We start from the raw sequence: 16,831 nt of genomic DNA on the forward strand, positions 1-16,831 counted from the left end.
TTCTTTACACACTTGGCGTTAGCATGATGGAAGCGGCAGCAGAATCGGTTTTCAACAGTCCAGAAATGAGGAACGAACAATATGACGGCGCCCATATTGGAAAGGTACATACGGAAATACGTTCGTAAGGCCTTTTTAAAGTGAACCTTTATATTTATGTCGGGTGGTGTTTTATACTTGAAGTGGCAGCTTATAACTGTGTGCCATAAAATTAGGGGATTAGTAATTAAGCGAGTCGCAAAGTGCATTTATCGAACGAGGATCCTCAAGGGGATATGCGTCCTCATTTTTTTTTTATTCTTCCCTGCGCTTAACTTCTGCGCGTTTCATCTGACGCTGATCGTACGTGTCGTTTGCGTTTTCTGTGAAGCACTATACCAGTTGCTTGAAAGGGCGATCAGAGAAGACGCTAAGGCGATCATGCGATATGATATGCGACAAACCTGCATTAACAGCGTATGTTGCATACACTTTGTTCGCAAATTCTGACCGCTATACCAATGTGTCTGAGTTACATTACGCTGTCGATTGTTCAACGCGGTACTGCGTGGATGATGGTCCATGGAGGGTGGAGTAAGTGGATGGGTGGAAGCGCTCCGTGGGCTGGTGTTGGGTACCGATGATGGGCGGAGACCTCTTGGAGGGTAGATGTGGAGTTTTAGCTCGTATATAGGGAACAAGAATGGCGTGTGTTCCGGGCATTTCCCCGAAACCCCAGAAGTCACCCTGATCTGCTGCTACACACATGCATGTACACACACGCGCACACACAGGCTGCGCATTTCCACAAAAGGGGAACTATATTGCTAGCACACTGAATAAAAAGCAGACGTGAGCAGAAGGAAGCACATTTTTCTTAATAGGTGGTGGTGTAAAGCGCGTTCTAAGTTAATAAACGAAAACAAGTGGCGAGTTCATGTACCACTAATAGTCATGACGCCATACTTATGCCCCCAGGTGTGTTTTGATCGCTGTTCTTTAAACTTTCGCACGTTTATCCCATTGCTTGCTTACTTATTATATTATTATATTTTTTATAATATATAGTTGGCAGCGCGCTTTATATATACACATTGTTTATTGTTTTTAGAGCGTTAGCTCAACTGTTTATTTTCAAGTTTCGTGTTATTCAGTCATTTATTCATTCATAAACCTTTAATCATGAGGATGGCCTGAGGCCTAGAGGGGTTAGGATAGGTTAGGTTAGGTTAGGTTAGGTTAGGCATACTGGACCTAGTACGTCATGGGTTCCACAGATGGCGCCACGTAATCGTGCGCTGTAGGGTGTCTGGCATCGAGGCATCTTAGTGTGCTGCTTTGTCTAATCTCGTGCTGTGCAATAAAGATCGTCGTCTTCACTGTCATGCCCAGGCACGAGAACACTATGCTGTTGCTCGCCAGGCTATCGCCACAGCCGATCACGCCTCGTGTAAAACTGCAACGCGCTCTCACGCTGTGCATTGAATATATTCGTGTTCATGACGTTCCATCTGCGCTGCTCCTGCATTTAATATAGGCAATTACACCATATACATATGCCATCTCGCTAAAGATAGAGACCGAGACCGCAGCCTTGCCAGAAACGCTGCCTAAACCGTCGAGCAACGAGAATCCGGACTATATAACCCGTTGCCAGAAAGCGCGGAAGAGAGTCAATATCGAAGTGGCAGCAGTTACTGTGTCTGCGGCCGATGGTTGGCGCTCGCGAAAGTTGGTTAGAGAATAACTGGATCGATACCATTTTTTTTCTTTCTCATTATTACATTATTTCTGTTTGGAACGAGTGCTATACAGCAGAGTCGGTGGAGCCGCGACGGCTCAGTGACTGCGTTTGATTGCTGAGCCTAATATCGCGGGTTCGATCTAGTACGCTGTGGCCGTATTACAACAGGAGCGAAGTACCAAGATTCCAGTGTGTTATACAATGTCAGAGCGCATTAAAGGACTCTATGTGACCTAAAGTAATCCTGCATAAACTAAACCACTAAACCCTAGTCGAGCATAATTAAACTTTTCGCCTTTGTTTCACATGTCCCCCTTCTTTCTGATTCCTCCTTGATTGTGTATATATTTGCATGTCTGTAATACTTATTGAGCCGTCATGTTTTTTTTTTTCCTGAAATACTGAAATTTTAGTACGCTTACACATATTAGGATGCCGCTTTGGATGCTGAGGCCTTAGTAAAGTAAGACAGGAGGAGGCGGCTAGTATAGTGCCCGTCTTGTCCTGGCTTTTCTCTTCTGCGTTCTTGCGCTGCGTTAGTGTTTAAAACATTATTGAGACCTCTCTCGATGGTGCCATTCATCTGGGATTAATTTTAACACGTTGTGCAACTTAGAGGCGAGGCCCGGCAAAATGCTTTAGCGTTCGCAGTCCTCAGCTTTCACGATTGCGACATTAAAAATGAGAGAAGCCGATATTCACGAAGGCATGCATGTTAAGGCGGTAGCATCACTGCTCAAACACTTTGAACCTGTATTGTGCGAGTCGCACTATATATGCGCAACTCATTGCATTACATACGACATTATAACCGTCTATTAGCGCTCTTCCCCTAACTTTCCTCCTAATGGAGTCGCAGACCAGAGTCATGTTCCCGCTTTCTGGACTACACTATTCTTTTTGCATTAAACTTTACTGTCATGCTCCAGCGCTACATAAAGAAACAAAGCTTACAGCTACGCGGTAACTATTACCTTGAAATGAAGTGAGTCAGTCAACCCACCTGAAGAACTTAGTATCTCCCGGGTCTTTCAAGTACCTGCTGCGATACTATTCTGAAAGCAAGTCGGTGTGCAATTATGGCAAAAATGAAATTTATTTATATCCATATCCCCATTCCATCGTGACTCTATTTTGTTAACTTTCGCTTTGTTCTTCATCGAAAAAATAAAGTGAAATAAAAACGCAGCAGGTAAGTTGTTCTCGCTAATGAACATCTCAAATTTGCCCAAAGGACGCGACACAATTAATTCATGACTTTACACAACGTGCACACGGTGGGTTTAAACGCACGGGGACAAACTTTGAATTTTGTGTTGACTTACCGGGCTCAGTAAAGAACATACAGTTTTCCTTTGTTTTCGCTTCTGTGCTTCCACGTGAGCACTGGAACTAAAGGAAGAAGGCATACATTCGACTGAGCCCTCCTTCCTCGCATGCGCAGACGTACCGCTCGCCGGAAGGGGGCGGCCGGAGCCAGCGCATCTACCTGCAGCTTTGGGATACTGCTGGCCAGGAGAAGTTCCGCAGCCTGACCACGGCCTTCTTCCGAGACGCCATGGGCTTTCTCGTGCTCTTCGACCTCACCAGCGAGCAGTCCTTCCTCAGGTATGTATGCGTCAACTTGTTTTCAAGACCCTGTGCGCAGGTTGGGCCGTTCGATGTTCGAGCTTCAAACGACGCCAGTGTTTTTGGACCGTGGTATCGTACTCTGAAAGAAAAATGCTGAACTGAGGACGATCTTGTAAGGTCGGTAATAGAGGTCTTCGGGACATGCGAGTGACGGCCTGGGCATGTATATGCCAACGATTGTCGGTTTGCATCCGCAGACATAAGAGAACCCAAGCACAGCCACCTTTAATTAACCGGATGCACTGCCCGCTAACAGAACTATGCCGTTTGATTGTCACTGGCATGTCCTAATGACCACTGTCCACGACATTCATTCGTGCTTTAGGATTGTCGCCTACAGCAACGTGTGGCCAGTAACCTTGAACGTTGAGTGACATTTCTGGACAAAAATATAGCTTAAATTTGATGGCAGGTTAACGGTGCATGCCGTGTTATAACTGCTGCTAGCATCGGCTAAAACACAGGTAAAAAATAAATCTACCAACTTAATATAACAGTCGTATTTCGCAACGCGGAAGAGAAAGGCACAGTATTTGTCTCACTCTCGGCGAAGGCTTAACCATAGCGTTATGAAGAAGGAAGTAAAAGAAGAAAGAGTTACTTTGGTGTAGGGCTGTCGATAAATTCTGACCACCATGAGTTCCTTTGCCACCACAGAGGCTGCACAAGCGTGCGGGCGTCTTTTAGCTTCGCCTCCATTGAAACGCGTGGACTTGTACTTGTGCAAATCAATAGATATAGGACAGCAGGAATAGTGCATGTGTTCTTCCGCTTTGCAGTATGAAAGTCAGCCCAATGCTTGGCTACGTTTGCTTTAGGGCGATCCGGATCAAGGTGACCTTGGCTTATATAGTGTAGCGCGGTGCAGAGGCCTCACTAAGTGGGATGGCTGCCTTCGTCTCCCCACAGCATCCGTTCCTGGCTCGAGCAGCTGCGCACGCACGCGTACTGCGAGAACCCGGACGTCGTGCTCTGCGGCAACAAGGCGGACCTGGAGGAAGGGCGCGCCGTGACCGAAGAGCGGGCGCGGGCCGAGGCGGCCAAGCACGGCTTCCCCTACTTCGAGACGAGCGCCGCCACAGGACACAACGTGGGTCGAGCCGTGGATGCGCTCCTCGAGCTGGTCATGCGCCGCATCCAGCAGACCGTGGACCGAGGCGGCGGAGCCGGGCAGCCCCTGCCGCACTCGACGGCGGCGGGCGCCGCGGGCCTGCGCTCTCCGCTCAGCGACGGCGATCCACTGCGCAGGGCGCCCGGGGAGGACCCGATGCCACCACCCCACAACGGCTGCACCTGCTAGTGTTAGGCTGCACGGTGAGAACGCCCTTCTTCGCTGACGGCCAACTTAGACGCCCGCACGAGCCGCAATGTGTATGGTACAGGATTCGACGCTTAGAGGGACATGTGGCCGGAAATTCACAGAGTAAATGCCCACCAGTAAATGCCCCCACCCCACACACACGTTTGACTGAGTAGAAACCTCGGCGCCTCGGCAGTCATGCAGGCATTGCGAAATCAGAGTGTAGACGATTCGTACGTCAAAGCGGTAAAAGATAATATATATATATATATATATATATATATATATATATATATATATATATACTGGGGAGATCGTGTCTCCTTGCCTAACACCTTTCTTTATAGGAATTTTGTTACTTTTTATGCAGAACTATGGTTGCTGTGCAGCCACTATATATTTATATATATATATATATATATATATATATATATATATATATATATATATATATATATATATATATATATATATATATATATATATATATATATATATATATATATATATATATAGTGGCTGCACAGCAACCATAGTTCTGCATAAAAAGTAACAAAATTCCTATATACATATATATATATATATATATATATATATATATATATATATATATATATATATATATATATATATATATATATATATATATATATATATATATATATATATATATAGTGGCTGCACAGCAACCATAGTTCTGCATAAAAAGTAACAAAATTCCTATAAAGAAAGGTGTTAGGCAAGGAGACACGATCTCCCCGGTACTATTCACAGCTTGCTTAGAAGACGTTTTCATAGACTTGGAAGGAGAGCAGTCAGGGATAAGAGTAGGTGGAGAATACCTTAGTAATCTGCGATTTGCTGATGACATTGCCTCGCTAAGTAACTCAGGGAATGAACTGCAAAGAATGATTGATGACCTAGGCAAGAAACGTGGAAAGGTATAGGCTTGAAAATCAATATGCAGGAGACTAAGGTACTGTTCAACAGCCTAGGAAAGGAACAGCAGTTCACGTTATGTAGCGAGGCACCGGAAGTAGTAGGCGAATATGTCTACTTAGGACAGGTAGTAACCGCAGATTCGGACCATGAAAAGGAAATAACAAGGAAAATAAAATTGGGATGGAGCGCATTTGGCAAGCACTCGCAGATTATGACTAGCAGCTTACCGGTATCGCTCAAGAGGAAAGTGTACAACAATTGCACCTTACCTGTACTTACCTGTATGGCTGGAACGTGGAGACTAACAAAGAGGGTTCTACTTAAGTTGAGGACAACGCAGAGGGCTATGGAAAGAAAAATGGTAGGGGTAACATTAAGAGATAGGAAACGTGCAGAGTGGGTCAGAGAATTACCTCAAATCACTGACATGCTAGTGGCAATCAAGATAAGTAATGGGCCAGGGCAGGACATGTAGTGCACTGAGAGCTAGGGTAACCGATGGTTGCTTAGGGTAACAAACTGGATTCTAAGGGAAGGAAAGCGTAGCAGGGGGCGGCAGAAAGATAGGTGGGCGGATGAGGTTAAGAAGTTCGCAGGGGTCAAGTGGATGCAGCTAGCACAAAACCGAGTTAATTGGAGGAATGTGAGAGGGGCCTTCGCCCTGCATTGCGTATAGTCTGGTTGATGATGATGATGATGATGATGATGACGATGATGATGATGTAAGTGTACTGATTAGCGTTAATGAAAGGCAAAATACGCGCTGCGCCCTTGTCAGAGATACTCAAGGCGTGCTGCTGGGCCACATTGTGCGAATCTTGTAGCACCGACACATCTGGTAGTCCTTAAGGATTAAGTCTTTACCCTAGGAATTCGAAGGGGCGCTATGGTGAACAGAGCTTTCTTCCTCTTGTTATAGCGATGCACTGCATGCAAAAAGTAGGCAAGTTTGTTTCCATTATGGCGTGTATTTTCCTTGGTGAGCGACAAAATAGGGCTAATTCAATCTGGGCAAGTCCATTTGTACTGCCTTTCTTCGGGCAGGTACTCTGATGAGAGGGGAAGGGGGTGCGGGCTCCCTTCCACACTGTTCGCGGTATCATAAATGCATGACCTTGGACGCTTTGCGAAAAAAAAAAAAAAGAAAACCTGGCAAAGTGCGGGGCTTTATTGCAGCTATATCTATGTGGTCCCCCAAAACTGCACCGCGCTAACAGTTATAATATGCAAGGCTGTCAAAGTAGTCACCGCTAATGACCTATCTCGAGAAGTGAAAGCCCACGGAGAAGCTTCCAGTATAAAAATTCTACTTTTTTCTACCAACACCTAGCAACAGTCTTAATATTGGCGTGAAAGCGCGTGACATGAAATCTCAACCGTGTTCGAAATATGCAGCAGTCTTTACCCGCCCGTATACAGCCGTGACCAAACAGAAACGCGATGACTCGATCGTGTGACCTTCAGAACATTCTGCGCCGTGGCAAACCGCACACGTGCGTCGAGACACCTAGAAGCGAAAATGTACTCTCGCAGCTCGTTTCGTTTCGAAGGCGGCTGTACACAGGAGTAGACTGACAGCCAGCCAGCCAGACGAAACAAACTCAGTTTGGAAAAACAAGAGCCTCGTGTTATAGGGGCGGTGTGTTTCGCGTTCGCGATTTGTTTCACGTGCGACGTTGGCAAATGACAAGGATGGCATCGTGCGCCTCCTCCATACGAACGAAAGCAGCATAAGGGCTTTTTAAAGAATGCGTGCTTTTGTGTGTGTGTGTGTGTGTGTGTGTGTGTGTGTGTGTGTGTGTGTGTGTGTGTGTGTGTGTGTGTGTGTGTGTGTGTGTGTGTGTGTGTGTGTGTGTGTGTGTGTGTGTGTGTGTGTGTGTGTGTGTGTGTGTGTGTGTGTGTGTGTGTGTGTGTGTGTGTGTGTGTGTGTGTGTGTGTGCGTGCGTGTGTGTGTGTGCGTGTGTGTGTGTGTGTGTGTGTGTGTGTGTGTGTGTGTGTGTGTGTGTGTGTGTGTGCGTGCGTGCGTGCGTATCTACGTAAGTTAATATGCACTTATTTTTACACCAGTAGACACGCTCATGGCGCGCGATACAAGTACAGGTGCTCACGAAAGTTTCCGGAACACCGTTCAAATTGTCCTGCTTATTTCCTCACGGTCGGACATTGAGGTGTGCACGGTCATACAAGAGTGCGCTAAGCACACTTTTTGCTCTTCGGCTCTATGCTTTTCCCTGGCTAAGCCTCGTCGTCGCCATCGTTCTCGAAAACATTTTGTGGGCAAATGTAAACCAAAGCAGCCACCTGCTGTCATGTACTGAAGTAATCGTCATCAAAACTAGTGTTAGCCTGGTTACACCCACCCGCTGCAGAGCGAAAATCTCCAATATCCAATATCCCTCCAATTAAACCTGTGCTGAGGTTGATGTGGCGTCTGGAGATGGGTATATACCGATCGAAAGGTGTGTGTGTGTGTGTGTGTGTGTGTGTGTGTGTGTGTGTGTGTGTGTGTGTGTGTGTGTGTGTGTGTGTGTGTGTGTGTGTGTGTGTGTGTGTGTGTGTGTGTGTGTGTGTGTGTGTGTGTGTGTGTGTGTGTGTGTGTGTGTGTGTGTGTGTGTGTGTGTGTGTGTGTGTGTGTGTGTGTGTGTGTGTGTGTGTGTGTGTGTGTGTGCGTGCGTGCGTGCGTGCGTGCGTGCGTGCGTGCGTGGGGGGGGGGACTGGAGTACTTGTACGTATCTTCCAGCGTAACAGGTAAACACTCTGTGATTTGTTGCACACCATCGCTCGTTAAGTGACCGACCATCTGTCACGTTCTGCGCACGCAGGGACGATGCCCAGAGACAAGAGGCCAGCCACTCCATGCGACCACCTTCCTCCCGCCGCCAAGCCCCTTCTGGCGTCCGGCTGCCTCCCACAGCGGGAGGAATCATCCTTCCTGGAGGAGGCACCTTCTCCAGCTCGTGCATTTCTGTCCGCGGAGAACCCCCGAAAAGACTGCCCAATACCGTTCACCATTACGGCCGCCGCCTCCTGCCCCGCCTCCGCAGCGTTATTATGATCTATTCGGCGGCACTCAGTATGAGATTTCTGGACACCAAGCTGACCAATGTTTTCGAGTCGCTTTGTTCTTCGGCCTTGCCCTTTGTGTTTCTCTAAAGATGTCTTAAAGCTTGACGAAACGTTACGCTTGACGTTAGCGCCGCTGTCATTGCTACTATACATTCTGCCGCGTGCGACAGGTCAATATAAAATTCCGTGAATATTCCGTGAACGCACCCCGGAGTGAAATTCCGCGAACGCAGCCCAGGGCACGAGATATACGCGTGTCAGTCGTTTCATACTGCATATTCCCCAGTTAGCCACGTGAGCTTTCACGTTGATTTCTCGGGTACCTCTAACCTATTCGGCTACACACATCCTCTGCGAAGAAGATCGCTGAGGCAAATGCCGCGGCTTCGTTTAGGCACGTAAGATGTACGTGCGTTGTTTGTTGTTGAGCACACTGCCCTGTTACGCGTCAAAAAAATGCTCGTTTAGAAAATCCCTTTATTTCTGATGCTTTTCGGTCTGCTACGACAGGATGCGTAAGAAGGCAAAAACAATTTTGGGAAAGGGAAGAGAGGTGTAATGCATTGACGGATACTTCCCTCTCGCTTAATGTCCTAATTTGCTTGATTGTTAGAAGACAGCTACAAAACGAGGGGAGGGTTGTAATGTTTTCAGAAAGTTCGACTTTTATTTTTGTTAAGGTTTGGGCATGTTTGTACACAAGATGCCCCCCGCCATCTTTCACACTACCGCTGGAGTGCAAGTGTGCCATGCACAATCATTAGGCAACGTTAGAAACCTGGCCTGGGAGAAATTCGCTCAAATTATGTGTTCAGTTCGATTCTTTACGCCGCTCGCAAAAATCTGTGCGAAAAGCATCTATCCTGGCACTGACCAAAACACCATTGTCTTCACTCCCAGCTGAGGCAGCTGTGTCACTCTACAATGTTAAACCTCACATGTCATAACATACTGTATAAGCATGGAGTAATTTTGCTGAGGTTCTCGGAAAATTAACAGGGTTGTTTGTGATTACTCACACTGGGTGCGGACATCGCACCTCACCTCCCCCCTCTGACACACACAGCTTTTTCTTTCTCCATTATGGCCCTCACTGCCTCAGGCTGTGCAAAGAAAATTTTTACCCGAGTGCGTCCCATGACTTCATTAAATTGGAATTTGGGAAATCAGTTATTTTTATCACTAGTTTCAGTTCTAGACTGCCTACACTTTGTGTAAGTCAGCCTCAGTATTGCTCGTAATGTGGATCCACCACGTTGATCGAATCGCTGGGTAGTCCATAGTGCGCGTGTCACGTGACCTGGTAACCTGCACTTTCTTCTCATTTAGTAGATGTCCCCAATAGTCACGTGACTCGTGGTCTGCGGACTATATAGCTGTTCAGTCTGGCAAATACAGGGTGTTCAAGATTAGTACTTAGGTGGGTTCGTGGATGTTAAGGAGAACACAGAATCGCAGGAAAGGTGCACGTATTTCGTCATTTTTCAAAACTTGCTACGTCCGTGCACTTTTTTTTTTTTTTTGCGCTCCTGTGTCTTCCTGTTCAAAATTAGGCTTTCCAGATTTTTTTTTTTTTAAATCACGGAGAACCTCACACAGAAGTCGTTTGTATAAATATGTTATGCGCCCAAGTGTACACAGATTGTAATATTGTAAATGTCAGTAATTATCCAAAATTGATAAACTTTTTATTTACGACAGTTAGTATGTATGTTTATACTTAAAACGTGTAGGCAGTGGATTTTGAAGATTATGCAATTTTCGGACACTTTTAATAGCGCGTCTGTGTCCTGAGATATGAATACCTTTCAGCCCAAAACAGTCTAATTTCACATGCGAGGCTGCGGCATTCAGCCTAATGCTGCGCTCGTCCTATCCTATGCGTCTTTTTCTTGCGTGCCCTGCTTTGAGCGCATTTTCTTGTTCGTTTTGCTCCTCTCTGGTGCGACGCAGCTGTTGCCTATAATATTCTGCGTGGCAGGAACGTGTAAAGTAGAGGCTGATAACATTTTTTTCCTTGCCCGATGATATCGTTCTTGGTCCGTGAACCAAAAAAAAAAAAAAAGAATCGCTGTTCGGACTGAGTGGAACGAGGTACTTAGAACCGTTCAAAGAAAAGCTGTCTGACCAGAAACAAAAAGTTATCACCATTACATGTAACTCAGAATTATCCCCGGGTGTAGCACCATATGCAACATTTGGCTCACACCATGGAGGTAGGAACATCTTCCCTGAACAAACAGCATTCAAGAGCCACTGCCTACAAATTTTCTCTATAAACACGCACATGCATTCTTGCTATAGTATATACTAAACGGTTAATTATTAAATGCAAGTTAATTACTGCGTTCATTATTACCATATCTTTCACATTTTGTGTCCACCTGGCTTATTAATAACGCTTCGTATTTATTTTTAAAAAATTTGGCAACTATAATTTGCGACACCCTCTACACAGTGCTTGCGAAGCTTGAAACCTAGCATATGTTGTTACTGCACTTTATTTTATTTCAAAATCTGACAATTATAATTTGTGAAACCCTGTACACAGTGCTTACGAAGCTTGAAACCTCGCATATGTTGTTACTGCACTTTATTTTATTGTAAAATCTGGCAACTATAATTTGTGACACCCTATACACAGTGCTTACGAAGTTTGAAACCTCGCTTATGTTGTTACTGCACTTACTTTATTTTATTATGTGCGACGCCGCTGTAAGTGAATTTTGAAACCAGCTTAGGAATTTCTGCATGAATATTATATGCCTTCATCTGTGTCCGCCGGAAGTTTCGCGTTATGTGACAGCATCCAGACACATTGCGGAAGCAGTTGCGAAAGTTTTCCATGTTCCGCACCGCGACGCGCTGTGGTCAGCTGTTGGTTGCGCTCGCGCAGTTGTGCCTGCTTTTTCTGAAGCGCCTCGCGGAACGCGGAGGTTTTAGAACGCACTAAAAGGAATTGTGTGAAATGGCGCAGGAATGATCCCATCGTCAAGTACCCCGATGTACTCACCCGAACGTCTTGAAAGGATTCCACGGCCAGCGCACGAATTACACGGTTTCTGTACTAACTACGCGTTCATTGCCGCATGGTTTACTGACAATCCACCACGCAAAGTACCGAGAATACCAGTTGTAAGCCAACTTAGGAGATTGCGGTATTTTCTGAAGGATGGTCGCTCTTGCCTGAGGACGGGTTTTTATAAGTATCCAGACAGCACAAAACATTGACCCAATACTGGGCATGTGTTGGTAATGCTAGACCCTAAATTCACCCAGTACTGTACGGTCCACTGTTAAAGGGAACGTGTGATTGCATGGCCCAAACGCTTTGCAAAGCGCTGCCGCCAACAACTGGCGAGAATGGGCGGCACAATGTGCATGCTCTAGAAGAGCAGTCGGCCGCGCTTACTGCTCAAGCACCCTGTGCTATGGTGCACGCGCAGTAAGCACGGCCGGCCGCTTTCTCGAGTGTGCTTTTTAATGCGCGGTAGCCATGCGGTCTCATGTTCCCTTTAACATTGAACCATATTGTACTTTGCCAACACATTAATATTGGGCCGATGACTTGTGCTACCTGGGTGGTCCTATACATTAGAACGCTTAAGCGCCAATAGCCTTCACACGGCCTTGGGACCGAAATCAGATGTGCTTTGTCGCTACTTTACTCGGCGGGAGTTATTTAAAAACATTATGCCGCCGCATTTCAGGGCTTTTGATGTAAATTTATTCTTGATTCTGTAAAAAAAGAAAAAAAGACATAGTGCACGAGAAATATTTAGTCTTCAAATAGAACCTTTTCATCGCAGCGAGCGAACCGAGAGGGGGGCCAAAGACGTCAAAGCTATTGGACAATTAGGGTATCTGCCATGCGCATAGAATAATTGTGTTCCCCTTTACATGCCGCGCACACCCGTGTGCCTGTCTTCATATTTCCGACACTCCTGTCTGCCGCACATCGCCTTGCGATTCTCGCCTTCACCTCTCGGCAGGGCATAATGCCGTGCTATCGCTGCACCACACAGACGTGAAGGAAGAAAAACAAAGAGCAGCGGTGTAATAACTGACCCTAGGAATGCTGTAGTGTATATATCGATGAAAGCCTTCGGGTTTCGCTTAGTGCTATTACTTTGGTCCCCGCCGACCAGAATTACGCTGTGCTCTTGTCGAGATAACAAACAAAACCCGAGCGTTATTCTTATTGGCTTCTGGGTGTGCTGATGACAAACTAAGCATGCGAACGGGACAACAGGAACGTGAAAGAGCGAACCGAAATTATACGGCATCGTTTGTCGCAGCGGCCGCTCCAGAGCGTTTGCGAAGTAAGCGCGTGGTCCCCAGATCTCCAGCTTCATGGAACCACGCCCCTGTCATTTGTCAATCTCCCTTTTTCTCCTGCGCATGCGTACTGTTTCTCTCCTTCCTGTCTTTCGGGGTCAGTATACACCAGTAGCAACTGCCTCTGATCTCGTGGGCCCACTAAAGATAGAGCAAACTCAAACACGCGGGAAAAAAAAAAAAAAAAAAAAAAGAGACCCACTTGCATTTCAGTATTCATGGGTCGTATATCAGGGGAATTGTGCCCACTTGAAGCATGGTACAGCAGCATGCCCTGCCGAGCGGAACACCAGTTTTAGGCCGCTCGCCCGTGTTTTCTGACCCTCTTACCGCGCACGCATCCGTATAGCGCATTTCCCTGCTGTGAAGACCCTCCGTGCCTCGAGTCGTTCCGACAGTGTGACGCCTGTAAGTGCAGCCATCGATGATGCCACACGATTAGGCGAACCACGTTCGCCCACAGCCGCGCATATAGGAAAAGCAGTGGGCGGTAATGGGCGCCCTACGGGATCCTTAATTCGATGTTTGTGCGCGTGCGGGCTCGCTGGGCGAGACGGTGGTGCTGGTCTGCGCGCCAGAAACTTGGTACTGTCGCGGACCCGATCATTTGCAGCCCTCTCGCCGCAGGCTTGTCAACAGTTCGCTCGTTTCGTGCCACAGAATTGAGCGAATATTCTCCTCTGGGGAGACTGTGAAGCGGCATGTCGAGAAGACTTTCTGTTATACTTGTTGAGTGTGAATAAAATGAATGACAAAACATAACCTTGTATCTTCGGCTGGTTGATAAGCACATTTCTGATGCTGGCTGTGATCACCGCTTGGCTTTAGCCATATGAATGAAGCTGGATGGATACTGTGTGCGATGAAGGTATAGCTTTAGGGAAAAAGATACTAATGATTATGTGGAAGAGGATTCAGGTTAACCAGAAAGGACTTCCGTTCTCTAGTCTACAGCTTATGGCTTTTATGGCTACGATCGATGAGGCTAAGTATCCAGCGAGCTCTAGCCGATCAGGCGACCCTCCTTGTGGAGCTTCAATGACTGGCCAGCGCGCAGCAGTGGAGGAAAAGTGAAGTAAACGAGGTAAAACGTAGAAAGAATGAGTAAAGTAAAGAATAAGGAGAGTGAAGAGCGTATACCGCTCATGCGAGGGCAATTAAGCGCCAAATTGCCACACCTTATTGCTGGCAATCAAGCCTGACGATAATGAGGAAGGCTTGCAGCAGTGGGTTACAACATTTCAGGACTCGACCTCTGGGTACATTGTCGGAACACTAACGCGAAGTGTTCTTTCTCTGGAGTCCATATGATCAACTGTACTTTGCCTTTACGTAATTGATGTGTTCAGACAAGAACGGTAATCGAGGTCTTAGGACCATTTTGGTTTCCAATGATTTTGTTTTGTCATGGAAAAATTGCGTCGACACAAAGGAATGAACAAGATACGCTGTAGTTCTGTCGAAAAAGAAAAAGTGCCACAAGAGGTGGCAAACGTATTTTTTGCCATTTCAAAAAGTTCTGCAAGATTTAGTGCTTTAGTGCTTGGGTAGTAAAATCGTGCGGTACATCATTCTTACCACATTAACTCTTTGCAGATTTTACTTTTGGTGGAAAATGCTGCATGAAACGTTCTTGACATAGCGTTATTTAAGAAAAAGGGCAAATATTGTTCCAAGAGCGACGCACTGTAAGAAAAGCCAAATTTCAGCCCTATATTCTGGCACAACGTAATAAGGTGTTGCCATTGAAACTTTCCTCTGTATTATGCAGGTTATATTTCTTATATTTGTGTCTCTAGACTACTAGTTGTTTTTGTTTATTTTCACGCTGCATCGAAATAGTCCAAAATCCAAAAACATCGAAAAGGGACAGATTTGATTCCAAAAAAAAGAAAAGAAAACTTATTCGATATTTTTAAAATACCACTTGTCAATTCTGAATCATCATCATCATCATCAGCCTGATTATACCCACTGCAGGGCGAAGGCCTCTCCCATATCTCTCCACTTAACCCGGTTCTGTGCTAGCTGCATCCACTTGACCCCTGCGAACTTCTTAATCTCATCCGCCCACCTAACTTTCTACCGCCCCCTGAATACTTCATTATTATTAAATAATTAGGGATTGAAAATTATCGCGGTATAATGTTTAATATTATAGAAATAAATATAGAACTGAGCGCATGTCTTGAAGGAAGTCAATTTTCAGCCCTGTATTCTCGCACGATGCAATGAGGTGTTGCCACTGAAAGTTTTTCTGTGTATTATGCAGGTCCCACACTTTAGTTCAGCTAGACTTTGTGGCTTGACATTAGTAGGTTCTTTCTCCACATCATTTTAAAATTTGAATCGAATTTGAAAATAAACATCTTCGAGTTTTATCGAAATTGCCCCCAAACAATCCTCAGTACTTTATAAATATCAGGCCTTAAAATGATATTGCATTATATGAAACAAAAATATCAAAATAAATATACACACCCATATAGTACAATTCCGTGAAACGTATATCTTTGATATCCTGGTCATATTGCTACGAAGATGACGAAGCGGGCAGTGGCGCGGGGCGGAGCGCTCGCGCCAGGCCCGCTGGCCATTAAAGCATATTTCATCGTCATGTCATCACGTCGTTCTGTTTCTGTTGTGCCGCCGTGTTCCATCGCTTGCCATTCCACCACGTAACAATATACTATATCGATAATATGACCATAACAACGAGCAGAACACTGAAATTCACATAATCTCTGGACAGGGTGGATTTATGAGAATGGAAATTGGTGATAAGGAAGAGGGAAGGGTGCAAGAAATGTCACAGCTCAACAGTTCCGCGTGGGGAACCGACAAGGGAAGGAGTGAAAGAAGAAACATAGGAAGATGTGCAGTAGTGGACAGCTTCCACCGCTGTGTGGACAACGTTCGGCTCCACGAGTACGCGACGCATCCGTACGCTCGATTTCGAAGTAACGCGTAGTGCGGCGAAGCCGACTTTCGCCCCCTGAGCCACTCAGGCCTCATATATATGCAGCGATAAGTTCCCAGACTTCCTTCATGGTGTCGACGAACATTGCCTCCCTCTCTCCCCTCACGACGCCGGACTGCCGCCATGGAGAAGCGGCCGGGCGTGACCGGTGCACGGCCGTGTGCGAAGCACACGTGTCCAGTACCCCACACATTTGTCTAGCTGTGCTCTTTTACACAGAGTAATCAAAAAACGATCCGGCCGGCACCAGATTTTTTCGTACCTGCCGGCTTCCGCAGAAATGAACGTTTTTAGATAGTGCGGTGATCTTCTTCTTTTTTTTTTTTTTCGTTGGCTTGCCTCTTTATACTGATCGCACATAGTGCGTGTTTTTGAACAGTTCGTCAATAATACACTTCAGCAGTGCGTTTTTTTCCTATGCGCTGAGGCTAATTAAGCTACGAAAGGAGAGCAGCGATGACACTTCATCAAGCAACTAGTCTAGCCTAATATATCCTCGGTTATCTCAAGATCGCTGAGCGCGCCAACGGAGCCATTAGCTGCACACGGTGGCAATCAGAGGGGCGCAAGCGAATCGATCATGCTTTTTCCCATTATGCAGGCTTCTTCGCTCCTGGGCTCCAAATGTAAGACTCGCATGAGTGACAACTGATGGAATGAATTCTGAATCTAATGCATCCTTCGATGCCTTTGTTTATCTGCAAGTTCCACCATTTGTAAATATTGGTTGCAATGTCCCGAACGTCTACTGTTACTTCGGGCGCTGCAAAACCGCCTACATTTTGGCATGAATGTGATGACGACCTCATGAGCTCAGGTGACATGCGCACGCCAAAAAGCTCATTACGTT

General features: G+C 46.0%; 1 protein-coding gene across 1 annotated transcript in view; it reads left to right on the plus strand.

The window, feature by feature from the left end:
• Rab27 (RAS oncogene family member Rab27) overlaps nt 1–13,763 on the plus strand; it is a 117,588-nt gene extending 103,825 nt beyond the window's left edge. Inside the window, exons 3-5 of the mRNA XM_084607047.1 lie at nt 3,168–3,331; nt 4,265–4,669; nt 8,420–13,763. Coding sequence (XP_084463173.1) covers nt 3,168–3,331; nt 4,265–4,655 — 555 coding nt within the window. The 3' untranslated portion in view covers nt 4,656–4,669; nt 8,420–13,763. The remainder of the gene's footprint in view (nt 1–3,167; nt 3,332–4,264; nt 4,670–8,419) is intronic.
• Nucleotides 13,764–16,831: the final 3,068 nt, after the last annotated feature.

The sequence above is a fragment of the Amblyomma maculatum genome, chromosome 6 (genome assembly GCF_055883805.1).
Source record: "Amblyomma maculatum isolate TAMU_Amacu chromosome 6, ASM5588380v1, whole genome shotgun sequence".
NCBI classification, from domain to species: Eukaryota; Metazoa; Arthropoda; class Arachnida; order Ixodida; family Ixodidae; genus Amblyomma; species Amblyomma maculatum.